Raw genomic sequence first — 13,305 nt, forward strand, 5'->3', positions numbered from 1 at the left:
TGACGTTTTTGGTCACTTTTTTATATTCGGGTTCAGTACAATCCAATTTTTTTTGTAATTTCAGTAATCATCATATCACATGAGACTGACATTGATGTATACTGTGATATAAGTCGGCAGTTGTTGAAACTCTTTGTAGCCAAAATATTAAAGAATGCAACTCACCCCCCTAAATGGCCTCGTCCGTGACATTTTGGATACAAAAATTCATGTACTGATTGCATTTCGTTTTATACAGAAATTTTACTTGAGATTATCTTCAAGCTTTTCGAAAAGCATTATATGTCGCTTTTATTTAATTTGCCAGACATACAGTTGCTGACTTAATTGTGTCACGGACGAGGCACTTTTTGATGTGTTATAGCGGTATTTGCCTTCCTTTTGTCTCCCTGTCTTTGCGCGTGCTTCATCAGAAATCAGTCAGCTGATTAATTTAGACCTATTCTTAGACTGAGACATGTCATGTTGCAGTGAAATACACAAGTAAAATGCTTTCGGGGCAGCCAATAACGGTGGTCCAGGCGACAGGTAAAACTGTAACATTCGGGAAAGCAACCAAACCAATGATGTACGTCGGGTACATTCACCAGCTAAAACATTATGTGTCCATTCAACCTGCAAGACGCCGAAACAGTCGTTGCCGTTGAAAGCCCTCGAACCGAGTACCATTGAAGCCTGCAAAACAATACTCACCTGCGATTACTTGACGCATCTACCGACTACAGTGTATAGCTGTCGCTCACAGTGGCAGTGCCAATTACGCTGTTTTTAGGGGGGAGGGGGAAGAAGTGAGCCGTGTCGCTGATTGGTTACCGATTCGGTAAAGGTGGTAAAGACAAGTCTGACACTAGTCAATAATTGGAAGCAATCTTAACGGAAACTGGCTTATTTATTGGGCATTTAGTGTGTTCCGTCGAAGCTTCGTGCTCATTTGTTACCTCATGTTATTATGACTTTGTTGCCGCTTTCTCTGTCCCTCAGTGTCAATATTTTGACATGCCAATGAATGTGCTGTTTTGGAGGGGGGAGAGGGGGGTGACGAAGTTAGCTACGCTGTCGCCCTGTCGCTGATTTGTAACAGATTCGGCAACGGTGGAAAAGACAAGTTAGTTTGACTTTACATTGTAATTGGAAACAATCTTTACTTTGCCTTTTCAGACATTTTAACCATTTACTGTGGAAGCTGCATGCTCAGTTGTTATCTCATGTTGGAAGGAAATTAACAATCCTGAAGTTAAATAAAAGCAACTTGCCGAAATTCTGTTAAATAAACAGCATCGTTTGTCTTTTAACCTTTGACAAGTGTTTTGTTTTATTTATATGAGAGAAAAAACCCGTTGGTGCAACAAGTATTGTCCATATTTAGACAAACAGACACATGCTCAAACGCATGCAATCAAAACATATTTCATTCGAGCTCATAATTTTGATGCATTTCTTAATATACACTCTGTCACAATACCAATTTTCAACTTGATTGGATTAAAACTTTGGCTGGATAACTCTCCAACACAAATCTGAAAAAAAATCAAGGTTCGAACATAGATCTGACCTTGACCTTTCATTTACAACCTTGAAACTTTGCACGACAGATTATATTACCCATATGTACCTATCCACCAAGTTTTGTTTTCAAATATTCATGGGCTCTTGAGGATCCTTCTTTATGCTTACTAAAGCTAACGGACAGACGTAACCCGGGCGGACGAACGAGCGAATGTAAACACTGACCCAAATTAATGATAGTCTCACATTGTGGGTGACTACTGAAAACGATATGTTGCTATAATAAAATTTGTTGATCTCCTGAAGACGTCACTACTATAGTGCATTTCGTACGTGCCTCGTCCGTGACGCGTACTGGCCTCGTCCGTGACAAATGTTCAAGCGTTTCTCCGAAATGTGATTTATTTTTTAACTTTTTGAATTATCTTTACCGAAAGAGCAATGCTTGCCATTAATGTTTCATCGCTATGAACGAAAACAGCGAACACAATTCGCAGAAATATCAACTTACTTCTTTGTGATTGAAAAATAGGACAGAATTTTGGCCTCGTCCGTGACGCACATCAAACATCGAAGAACTCGCCCACAAATTAAATATTTCTCTATTTCATACTTCACAGAGAACAACAGTCACAAGTTGCATAATCCTCGATCATTGTCAACTTACTTGTAATATAGTTGTTTTGTTGATTTCCACGTGCCTTTATGTTCGTCCGAATGCCTCGTCCGTGACGCTGGATATGCCCTAAAATGACGCTTGGCTTGTGAAATGTCGCGAAAATGGGATGGGGAAAAAAATGGGACGGCGGCAAAATGGGATTGCACCAAAATGGAATGTGGATCTAAAACCACCCCCACCACTCAGCGTAGAGGCTCTAAATAACAAATATTAATGATAATAAAAGGCACGCATTACTTTGTGGAATGCGATATTTTTACATTTTTACAAATCGCGGTTTTAGGTTCGACGTGATTTGTAAAATGTTTTTTACGCAAACCCCTATCCACCGATCCAACTAACAAAACCAACACACATAAAAAATAGTTTCGACTACATTTTTTCTCATTCCTCTAACAAGTAGCCATAGCGATGTGTGTGTGTGTCATTGATCAACCCCTTATAACTCAACTATTTTCCCCTTCAAAAACATGGTTTTGCTTTTTAGCCAATCACAAACTGGAACCTCAAACAGAGAAGAAAGCACCATCCAAACATCTCAAGTTAAGAATATAACGAGTATTTTATTCATTCGTTCGGTCCGGACGTGAAAAACACCAAATTTTGTCTTTGCAGCCGTTGTTTCAGCACGCGTCCCGGACCGCTGAGCCGAAATGTGACGTCACTATAGTCTTGTTTTTTTTACTCGGGACGCGTCCGTCTTCTGCGCAAACAGTTTATAGCCGCTTCATTAAGAAGACTTGTGAGCATCTGAGATGGTACCCGACAAAACAAACTGTAAATCCACGCCTATCAAAGATTTTTTTTCTTTTTCTTCAAAAGCTATTTGCAAAATGAACAATCTATATGTCCATAACACATACTTTGATTAAAGTGAACTCGACTGAACAGCAAAGACCAATTTCTATCTTCCGTTTTGCGACGACGACAAATTGCTCCATTTTCCAGCCGGAACGTCTCGCAAAGGCCCCTTCCCGACTGTGTGAGGGGGAAAAAAAGAAGGTCACCGTCACATGTCGTCGTGCTGAGTTGTCGGGCGTCTTCCCCGCAACCTCACTATTAAAAGAAATTACATGGAAAATTTGACCCTACAACCTTCAACTTATAATATTAATATTCGCAGAGATAAAAAGACATTGTACATTAAAAATTGAATTGACAATGGAATTGGGCAAATTGGTCATATTTTGGGACAAAATGGATATTCATCCTATAATGTGTTCAAAATGAAATACCCGAATGTGCGAGTAGATTTTATATTGTATGAAGGTGTGATCCAGGCTGTTAAAAAATATCAGAAAAAAATCGGTTTAGAATTTGATAAACATGTTATGACAGAGCCCATTGTGTGAAAATGTATTTGTCAAGGTAAGACACAATTTATTTACCAACAATTGACTGAAAATGTTACTGTCCCAAAATGTATTGAAAAATGGTCTAAATCTGTAAACCGTTTGTTAAATAAGAAGGTTATTTTTTGACATGTTTTTAAAACAACAAAGGATTCCTGTCTGAGATGGTTCCAGTACCGATTATTGTACAGAATTTTGCCGCCAGAACGGTTTCTGTTTTTGCGAAAAATTGTGGATACGCCATTGTGTACACTTTGCGGTAGAGATGAAGAAACTCTAATACATATGTTTTGGGAGTGTGATAAAGTGCAGACGTTTTGGATAGAATTTGTAAATTAGTTAAAGGTGAACTGCACCCATTGTGACAATATAAAACTTTCCAAAGAATTGGTTCTATTTGGAGTGGCGAACGATGTAGTCACCGATACAGTTTTTGATGTGTTAGTAATTTGTGCCAAACACCACACCTATATGTCCAAAATGAACAAAAAGATCCCTCATGTTCAGACATTTAGTAGACATTTTAAGCAAAGATTTATTTGTGAAAAATACAACGCAGCTATGAATAATACACAAGATAAATTTTATAAGTATTGGCACTTGTATATATGCATGTTTTGATGTAACCCTTAGGTTCTTTTTTCTTTACATATTCTTGATACTGCGACCACCAAGCCACGACCACCCCCCCCCCCCCCCATTCCGCCCCCCCCCCCCCCCCTGTGTGTTGTAATTGTCCACGTGTGTTCTGTTTTATGAATTTGTCCCCTTGTTTATGTGCTGTCCTGTAATGTGAAGCCTATACGTGTAAACAAAACAAAAAAAATCCACAAAAAGAGAATACAAAAACAAATGAAAAAAAAGACCACCGTGGATACGAGATTCTAGGATTTTGTTTCGAATATAACCGAAAGATTGTGAATTCTCCACTGTGTACGTCAAAATTATGAAGATGCCTTACATATTTTGTGGGATTGTATTAAAGTGCAACAATTCTGGAACAACCTTTTGCAATGGGTGAAGCAACATTCACATTGTGTGCAAAAAGTGTTGTCAAAGAAACCGAACATTTTTGGTTATATGCACAGAATAAGCATACAGAAAAAGTGTTTGATTTGCATTTGATTTTGTTACTGACCAACAAATATATTTATACTGCCAGATTGAATGATAAGATTCCAAGCATGACTGTTTTCACATTACTAATGTGTCAAGAATTTAAAGCAGGCAAATATTATGCATGTATTCAAAATGTCCCCCACACGTTTTATAGTGAATGGAAATTATTGTTACCTTTTTTGAAGAGAAAAATTAAGGTTGAGCAAAAAAAATGGATGATTGATAAAGATTGTGTATTATTTGTATTTGTACTGAAAATTGTATAAATCGAAAACGAAAACACCAGCATCTCGCTATCTCTCCCCCCCCCCCCCTCTCTCTCACTGTTTTCTCAATGTACCTACGCTGTATATCGTGTTTTCTGTTCCTGCGTTTATTTTCAGGTGACTTTTATGCTATGTGCTGTATGCCTATTTATGTTGCTATTTGGTCTTCTCTGTTAGCTATGTACATAATAAGTGTGTCCATGAAAAGAAACGTTAGAATATATATATATATATTGTGTGTGAATGCCGGTATATATCCGTAAGTGCCTATTGTTTCTATCAATTATAATCATTTTTCTTGAGTAGTAAATGATGAAAGGATGACCGAAAATATATTGAATGTGGATGGATACACGTTATTGAATAAAACGCCCCCCGATTCTGTTCTTGGAATAATGAATTATATATATTTTTTTTTAAATCGATACATTCCCAGTTATGGGTGGTACTGGACAGTCCTCTTTATCCTTTTCGTAAGACAGCAATAAAATCTGTTCTGCACTGTGTACGAGATCGCCAGCATCATTGGTCTGTTCGACATATCTCAAAAGGTATTTCATTGAAGATTTGTGTAAAGTTTTCATATTCAACACTGAACCAAGTTCTTGTCCCAGTTAGACCGTCCAAAACGGACGCTGGTTTGACTGCATTTTTATTGTAGCCAGAAGCAGGATACATCTTACAAAGCCACTGTTAAACTTTGTCTCTGGAAACTAATATAAACACATATAATGTTTATCAATCAGTGGACAGTGACACTCTGGATTTGCGTTCAAACTACTGACTTATATGTTTGAATAAGAACTTTAACAAGAATTGTTTTGTATGTCTTTACCACACAGACACAGTGAACATACGACGACAATCAACCTGTAAATAAACTGCATTTCCCTGAGAAAACATTATGCGTTTTCTCTTACTGTTTCGAGCCTCAATGACATTTAGCGTCGTTCATGTATACTCTTCAAAAAAAAGTTAAGGACCGGTCATGAAATTTTCACAATCTCTAAAATATTCGCCACAAATCAAAGGTTATACAATTTGATTTAAACGTCAATTTTTTTAATTAACAAAAGGGCAGTGAGTCTTGCTATAGGAAAAAAATTGGCAGGCATGGATACTGTGTCATACAAAACAGGCGGAAAAATTGAAGTTTTCTTTAAAAAGGGGGCAGTTTTCAAAAGCATATGAAATCGGTGCAAGACATGCCAGGACAAAAACAAGTAATGCACGTAATACAACAGGGTTCCAGCCACGAAATGTGCTCACAAATTTGTTTGCAAAATGACACACTGACAAAATAGTGCAATAAAATAACATGCCCCTTTCACGAAAAAGGAGCGACTTGGATGAGGGAAGGGCAGTTTGATGGCAACAAGATTTTGTTTCTGCCAGGCAAGTGGTGTCTCACTTCAACATCATCGGACTGAAGAAATGGCTTCAAGCAATTGGCAGAGTACAGTTACGACAATGTTATGGTCGGCCTACAGTCACCACAACAATGAAGGATCGTCTCATCCAAATGAAGGTCGTGCAGCAAATAAAGTTACTGAAAAGGCAGCGGTATCGACCATGAGTTGCCATCACACACTGTTGTCAGTAATCATAGTGTTACAAACTGCTTACACGCTTTTAACTTCAGTGAAAGACGCCCAGTCCGCAAAACAACATTGACTGCCAACCATGCACCTGCTCACTGAGCCCAGTGCACTCAACATGTAAGGTAATTACGTCATCGTGGGGCTCAGTTCTTGTTTACTGATGGGTCCCGCCTCTTCTTGGGTCCCGCTGATGGACGCATCAGAGTCTGAAGGCGTCGTAGAGAGTGCTTTGCAGATGGCACTGTGCTACACTACTCGTCATAAAAAACTAAACACATACATTTAGCTGTTGATCTTTGCGATGCGGCCAGTTATATTAAAACCAAGTATATTGACAGAAAGGTAATTCATGCCCCTACCGTATGAAATAAAGAGTTCCATTTTTCATAAGTTAGTGTTTATGCAGTGTACCGGAGACCTAGGACACCCCCCAAAATGAAATTCGCAAAAGCAAATTTGCAGACACTAAAATACACAAAAAATCAAAATAAGCAAGAATTACCCTGGTTTTGATCTCCAATTGAAGAACAACTCACTTTCTACCCATACACATTTATTTGGTTCAACTGTTGTGCCTAGCAGTGTTGTTTTGCCATTTTGAAGAAGACAGGTACGTGTCAGCCTCGTCAGAAGCCGTAAAAGGCCTGTTTTGGCTTCATTTCTCATGGGCCATGTGGGTAAAAACCCTGTTGTTTTGTAATGGCTCATTGTATTGCTTTTAAATTTGACATGGGTATTGATAACACAATTGCCAACAAGTTTTAATGAGTTTGTTGGACGAACTGGAATTTTCCAGAAAAGTTTTATGAAATTGTAATAACTTTTTACAGTATTGTTGCAAAAAATCAGCATTTTGCACACTTCAACACAAATTAATAATACAATTGGGGATCAATTTTGGTACAAAAGCAACAACGCCCTTGGGTGGTATGGAAATGTGAACACAAAACAACAATTACGAAAAACAGGTCTTCCAACAGCAAAACTCAGTCCAGCGCAGCAGACTTGAACTGGCACGCTTATTATCGCTGTGAGTGACGTGCCAGTTCAGTCTGCTGCGCTGGACTGGGTTTTGCTGTTTTGTGTTGGAGTTCGCAAAATGCTGAATTTTTGCAACAATACTGTGTAAAAAGTTATTACAGTTCAATAAAACTTTTCTGAAAAGTTCAAGTTCGTCCAACAAACTTATCAAAACGCCAGGATATTTTAAACACATGTTGGCAATTGTCATGTCAAATTTAAAAGCAATACAATGAGCCATTACAAAACAACAGAGTTTTTACCCACATCGCCCACAAAAAAGACGCCAAAACAGGCTTCTGACGAGGCTGACACCTGTCTTCTTCAAAATGGCAAAGCAACACCGCTAGGCATATCAGCTTAACCAAATAAATGTGTATGGGTAGAAAGTGAGTTGTTCTTCCATTTGAGATCAAAAACAGGGTCCCTCTTGCTTATTTTGATTTTAGTGTCTGCAAGTTTGCTTTTGCGAATTTCATTTCTAGGTCTCCGGTACACTGCATAAACACTAACTGGTGAAAAATGAAACTCTTTATTTCATACGGTAGGGGAATAAATTACCTTTCTAGCAATATACTTGGTTTTAATATAACTGGCCGCATCACAAAGATCTACAGCTAAATGTATGTGTTTAGTTTTTTATGACGAGTAGAACGAAATCGTTTAAATGGGGGCTCTGTGATGGTCCGGGGAGAGATCACTTTACGTCGTAGGACATCTCACTACCGATTAGTGGGAGATTTTGCAGTTTTTCGTTGTAAGAAATACTACTGTTGTGAATTTGAAATCAGAGGGTTGTCACATTTTCTGAAGACAGTCCTCAGTTCTTGAATAAAACATTACTAACAATTTTAAATCATTTTACCTTGTTATTTCTGTATGCCATGCGTTTGAAAAAGTGGTCCTTAACTTTTTTTGAAGGGTATATGCAAATACAGAATGATCAATTATCAATTTCTCATAAAATGCATTACATTTGCCTCTGTTTCCATGAAGATAAAGTGTATGGGGGTCGGAATATGTTCTGTTCAGCTTTTACACAGAGCCAAAAACGATAAGCGTATAGGATATTTCAATTGTGTGGAAAGTAAGTTTCAAACTACTTGAACACAAACTTGCTTTACAGTGGTATGAACAATCTGTTCCTATCTTGTAAACCCACACGTTCCACCATCCAAAACTTAGGACACGCAATTAAAAGTCGACAGAACTCTTCACAGAAATACTCACACGCAATCTCGTCCAGACTGGTTACAACGTAAGCTCCGAACAATCTCCTTGAAATCATCGCTGCACGTATGTCTGACACCTTCTCTTCCCAGGTTGTTCCTGTATTTATAACGAAATTATAAGGCTTTAGTTCCAATAACATCCAAGAAAACATCAACCTAAAGTTTGTATGTATACTGTCACCGCTGTTACCCCAAAATATTATAAGGGTCAACCAAACAGGGGTCATGTCAGGAGATAATCAAACTTTAAAATTGTGCAAAGTTGCAATGATCTAGCTTCAAAAACATCCGAGGTCACCTCAAAGTTAATTTTGTTATTAATCGAATATGACCCCGCTGTGACCACAAATTGTGACGAGGGTCAACCAAACTAGGGTCATGCCGGAAGATCATAAAACCCGATAACTGTGTAAGCTTTAAAAACATCCGAAATAACCTCCACGTTAACGTAAAGGTAGTGAAGGATAATTCTGTTCATATTTATTCCACGACCTTCTTATTTGTGTCTGTTACCTGAGCGAATCACCGGAAATGCACGACGCTTCAACAGCAGTCGCGCAGTGCATTCTGTGATACAGCAGATTTTCAGGGTGTGTGCGTGTGTGTGTGTGCGTGTGCGTATGTGTGTGTGGAAAGTGTTCTCGTTTGAGGTCAATCGAAAGCTTATCCGTCAAATTCTTGTTCATCATTCTTGTTCACATTAAGCTTGTTTTATGCAGATTATCTTTCATACAACTAGTCAAACGCCGTTTTTCGTCTCTCCGTCCACAACTTTTCACTTCCAATGATTGTTTCTTGTAAGACAATACAACATGTTTTAAATTGCTCTTAAATGTCTAGTTTAACAGGTCGTTAGTGTTTTGACACTAACTTGCGTCAAGTTGTTTCAAAACAAGTCCAAAGTATTGATCCTTCATTTCTATTATAACGGTTCTGACACATACCATGCAACCGTTGTCATGCTAGCGTTTTCACGTGGAAGAACCGTTGTGTGAAGATATTCACATCACATCTACTACATCGATTCTGCTACACTGTTCATCCATTCACACTAACGAGAATAAGCAGCTTCAAAGAGAACATATTTAAGTTAGTTCTGGCAGTTACGATTTTTTATGAAAATCATTAAGTGTGTAGAAACGACCACTGAAAGTGATAAGTTGACCGCGGCAAGATGAAAATCAGCGTTCAACTAACTACAAGTTCAATAGTCTGCATAAATCAACTAATTGGTTGCTATGTTGTACAAGTCTAATGTCTTACGCACTCGCATAAACAAGAATCAGTCAGAGATGTGTTTGATTGATCTCAAACGAAGCCGCATCTTCTCGTGACACCCACTACCACAATCCAGATCTGTCACTGCGCGAATGTTGTAAGGACCGTTGTGCATTTCCGGCGATTCCCTAGCGTGCTGAGTAGGTAAATACGCTGCGTATTCCATGGTAACCTAAGCGTATTCCATGGTTACCTAGCCTTGTTTTAGTAGTTTAACTAAAGTTGGCCAAAAAAATATTGCAACACATTTCAAACTCAAATTAAAGCATTAATTCCTGTGTCATTTAATTAAAACTGTATATGCCAGTTAAGACCGTTCACTTAACCTTCAGGATCACCTTTTGGATTAAATATTTCTTTTACAGGGATCACGTGACCACCGCTCAAGTAAGGATACCCTCAAAATCGACCAGACAAAAACGGAAGAGCCGAATGAAAAATTGACAAGAAATCACAATAGGCAAATCTTTGCAACTTTGACATACGAGAAGAAAGTCAAACCAATTATCTACCCCAAATAGATTGTTTTGTTTTGCTACCTTGCGTATTTCGCGTGCTATGCTATTCCTACTGATGCAGGTGTCGATCGCAAGAGCGGTCAAAAACGGAACGATTTACGTCAATTTTTATGGGTATCATGTCAAAAAGCGCTACATTTTAGCAATGACTTGGTGGATATCTTTGAAACTTTCGGAATATTTTACCAACATACTAGAGATACTTCGTGCGAAAGTTTGGATCGTTACACGGTTGTTTATCCAGATGTGACGCAATGTTTCGGAAAATGTTGTTAAACTTGTCATAGGATTGTTCACTTATCTTCAAAAAATTCATGACTTTGTATATCCACAGATAAATTTCATTTGCGTGGCTGGCGTTAATTTGCTAGTCATGCAAACACATGAGAAAAAAATGGAACGTTCACGCTGTTTTGCGCTTACAGCTGTTATCGCTGGGTGCCTCTTAAAACATGCTACGGTCACGCTTGGCTGGGCATCGCTGTGGCACCAGAATCATCGCTTAAATATGTAGCGTGTTTACAGGCCCAGCAAATTTGCGTCAGTGCTTACACGCACATAAAACTTTAGCAGTGTGTGTATCAATCAGTTTTCTAAAGACATGCAAAGTCATGAATTTTTTGGACCCAAGGAAACAATCCTATGACGAGATTAAAAATTTCTTTTGAAAAATTGCATAACATTTTAACAAACACCTGTAACAATCCATAATTTCGCTCGAAGTATCTCTGGTATGTTGGTAAAATATTCCGAAAGTTTCAAAGCAATCCACGAAATCATTGCTAAAGTGCAGACTTTTTTGTCATGATACCCCTAAAAAATGACGCAAAAAGTCCCGTTTTGGACCGCTCTTGCGATCGACACCTGCATCAGTAGGAATATCATAGCACGCGAAATACGCAAGGGAGCAAAACAAAACAATCTATTCAGGGTAGATAATTGGTTTGACTTTCTTCTCGTATGTCAAAGTTGCAAAGTTTTGCCTATTGTGATTTCTTGTCAATTTTTCATTCGGCTCTTCCGTTTTTGTCTGGTCGATTTTAAGGGTACCCTTACTTGAGCGGCGGTCACGTGATCCCTGTAAAAGAAATATTTAATCCAAAAGTTGATCCTGGAGGTTAAGTTGAACGGTCTTAACTGGCATATACAGTTTTAATTAAATGACACGGGGATTAATGCTTTAATTTGGGTTTGAAATTTGTTGCAATAAGTTTTTGGCCAAGTTTAGTAAACTAGGGTCAACCAGACTTGCTTAATATCTGAAGGTCATCAGACACTGGTGTCTGAGGTGTGTGAGGTGTAAAAGCCCTTGGGTCATAGATATTTAAGAAAACGATGACCTTGGAAGTGTGTGAAGTATTCAAAGCTCTATCTTCAAGAATGTTAAAAAAAATGATAATTTTCCTCTTTCCTTACCTGAACGAATTACCCACGTGGTGTTTCCATCTTCTTCCACTTGTTTACCAGAACATGAACCCGCCATGACCTTGAAATTTGATGAGTGTTAACCAGACTTGGGTCACGTTTGGAGGTCATGAAACCTTTTTTAAACAGCTGGCTTAAAAACGTTCAAGAAAACGACAATTTTCCATTTCTGGGACCCAAACTCAATCCTGCTGTGACATTAAAATTGGACACGGGCCACATAGACTTGGGTCATTCCTGAAGGTCATCAAGCTCTGAAAGCGTTTAACATTGCTTAAATAGCATCCTAGAAAGCCTGAACATTACGCTTTTTTCGTTCATAGGTGGAAGGCTGACCGGCCATCAATGCATACAAACAAACACAACTGAATACTACGACTACTATGACTATCTACCACCAGCACACAGATACTTACCGGTGAACTCAATTTCCAGAGCGCTGATGTTAGACATGGGAGGTTTTGGTTGGTCAGCACCCCAGGCAATATCCACAGGGTTGGCAGTGACGTCCGTTAGCGTAATGTTGCCCTTCTTCAGATCCGACTCGACACTCAGCCAATTGCCTTTATGTCACATACACAGACACAAAAACACACGTCACATACACAGACAGACAGGCAGACACACGGACACACACCCACATAGTAAAGTGCTGCATGTTAAACATGGCAGACTTACAAGCAATTTTCCATCAACATTCGAGCGATTTTTGTAACAAATCAAACAAAAAATCGTTACAAATGAGAACCAGTCGGTTGAAAAGCACTACCAATGTGAACAGCGCCAACCTCAGACTAGTTCCAAGCAACGATTCTCAGACAACATGCTCATAAGGGCTTGGTCAATCGTAGGTCGTTTTCGGCTATAGCCAACCTATTAGGAAGTGCAATAATAAAAGTCTGCCCCAAGTGGCTTGTAAAGCAGCTAGCGCTCTAATGAGTTTTCAAGTTGCTGCTGAATCGAAACTAAATCCGTACTTAATTGTTGGGACTGTTACATGCCTGACTTTTCGCTGACTTGGTCTGAGCGATTCTTGAGCGACTTCACACCACATTGGTTGACAAGTTGGTTGAAAGTCTGCCATGTGAACAGCACTAATGTTTGGCCTTCCTGAGAGCCGACTTGAAAATTAAAATGATCTGAAAACAAACACACACACACGCACACACACACACATACACACGCACACATACACACACACACACACACACACATACACACACACGCAAGGGGGGGGGGGGTTCCAGGGATTCCGACCCAAAAGAAAGGGAAAGGGTAATACATGGTGGAGTTGTGCTCTTGGCATGGT

General features: G+C 38.9%; 1 protein-coding gene across 2 annotated transcripts in view; it reads right to left on the minus strand.

Annotated features, from left to right (window-relative positions):
- LOC138960787 (xaa-Pro aminopeptidase 1-like) overlaps positions 1–13,305 on the minus strand; it is a 197,196-nt gene that overhangs the window by 125,472 nt on the left and 58,419 nt on the right. For both annotated transcript variants that reach the window (XM_070332438.1, XM_070332437.1), the window contains exons 7-8: positions 12,413–12,559; positions 8,774–8,872 (exon numbers count right to left, since the gene is read on the minus strand). In XM_070332438.1, coding sequence (XP_070188539.1) covers positions 8,774–8,872; positions 12,413–12,559 — 246 coding nt within the window. The remainder of the gene's footprint in view (positions 1–8,773; positions 8,873–12,412; positions 12,560–13,305) is intronic.

The sequence above is a fragment of the Littorina saxatilis genome, linkage group LG3, assembly GCF_037325665.1.
Source record: "Littorina saxatilis isolate snail1 linkage group LG3, US_GU_Lsax_2.0, whole genome shotgun sequence".
In the NCBI taxonomy this organism is placed as follows: domain Eukaryota; kingdom Metazoa; phylum Mollusca; class Gastropoda; order Littorinimorpha; family Littorinidae; genus Littorina; species Littorina saxatilis.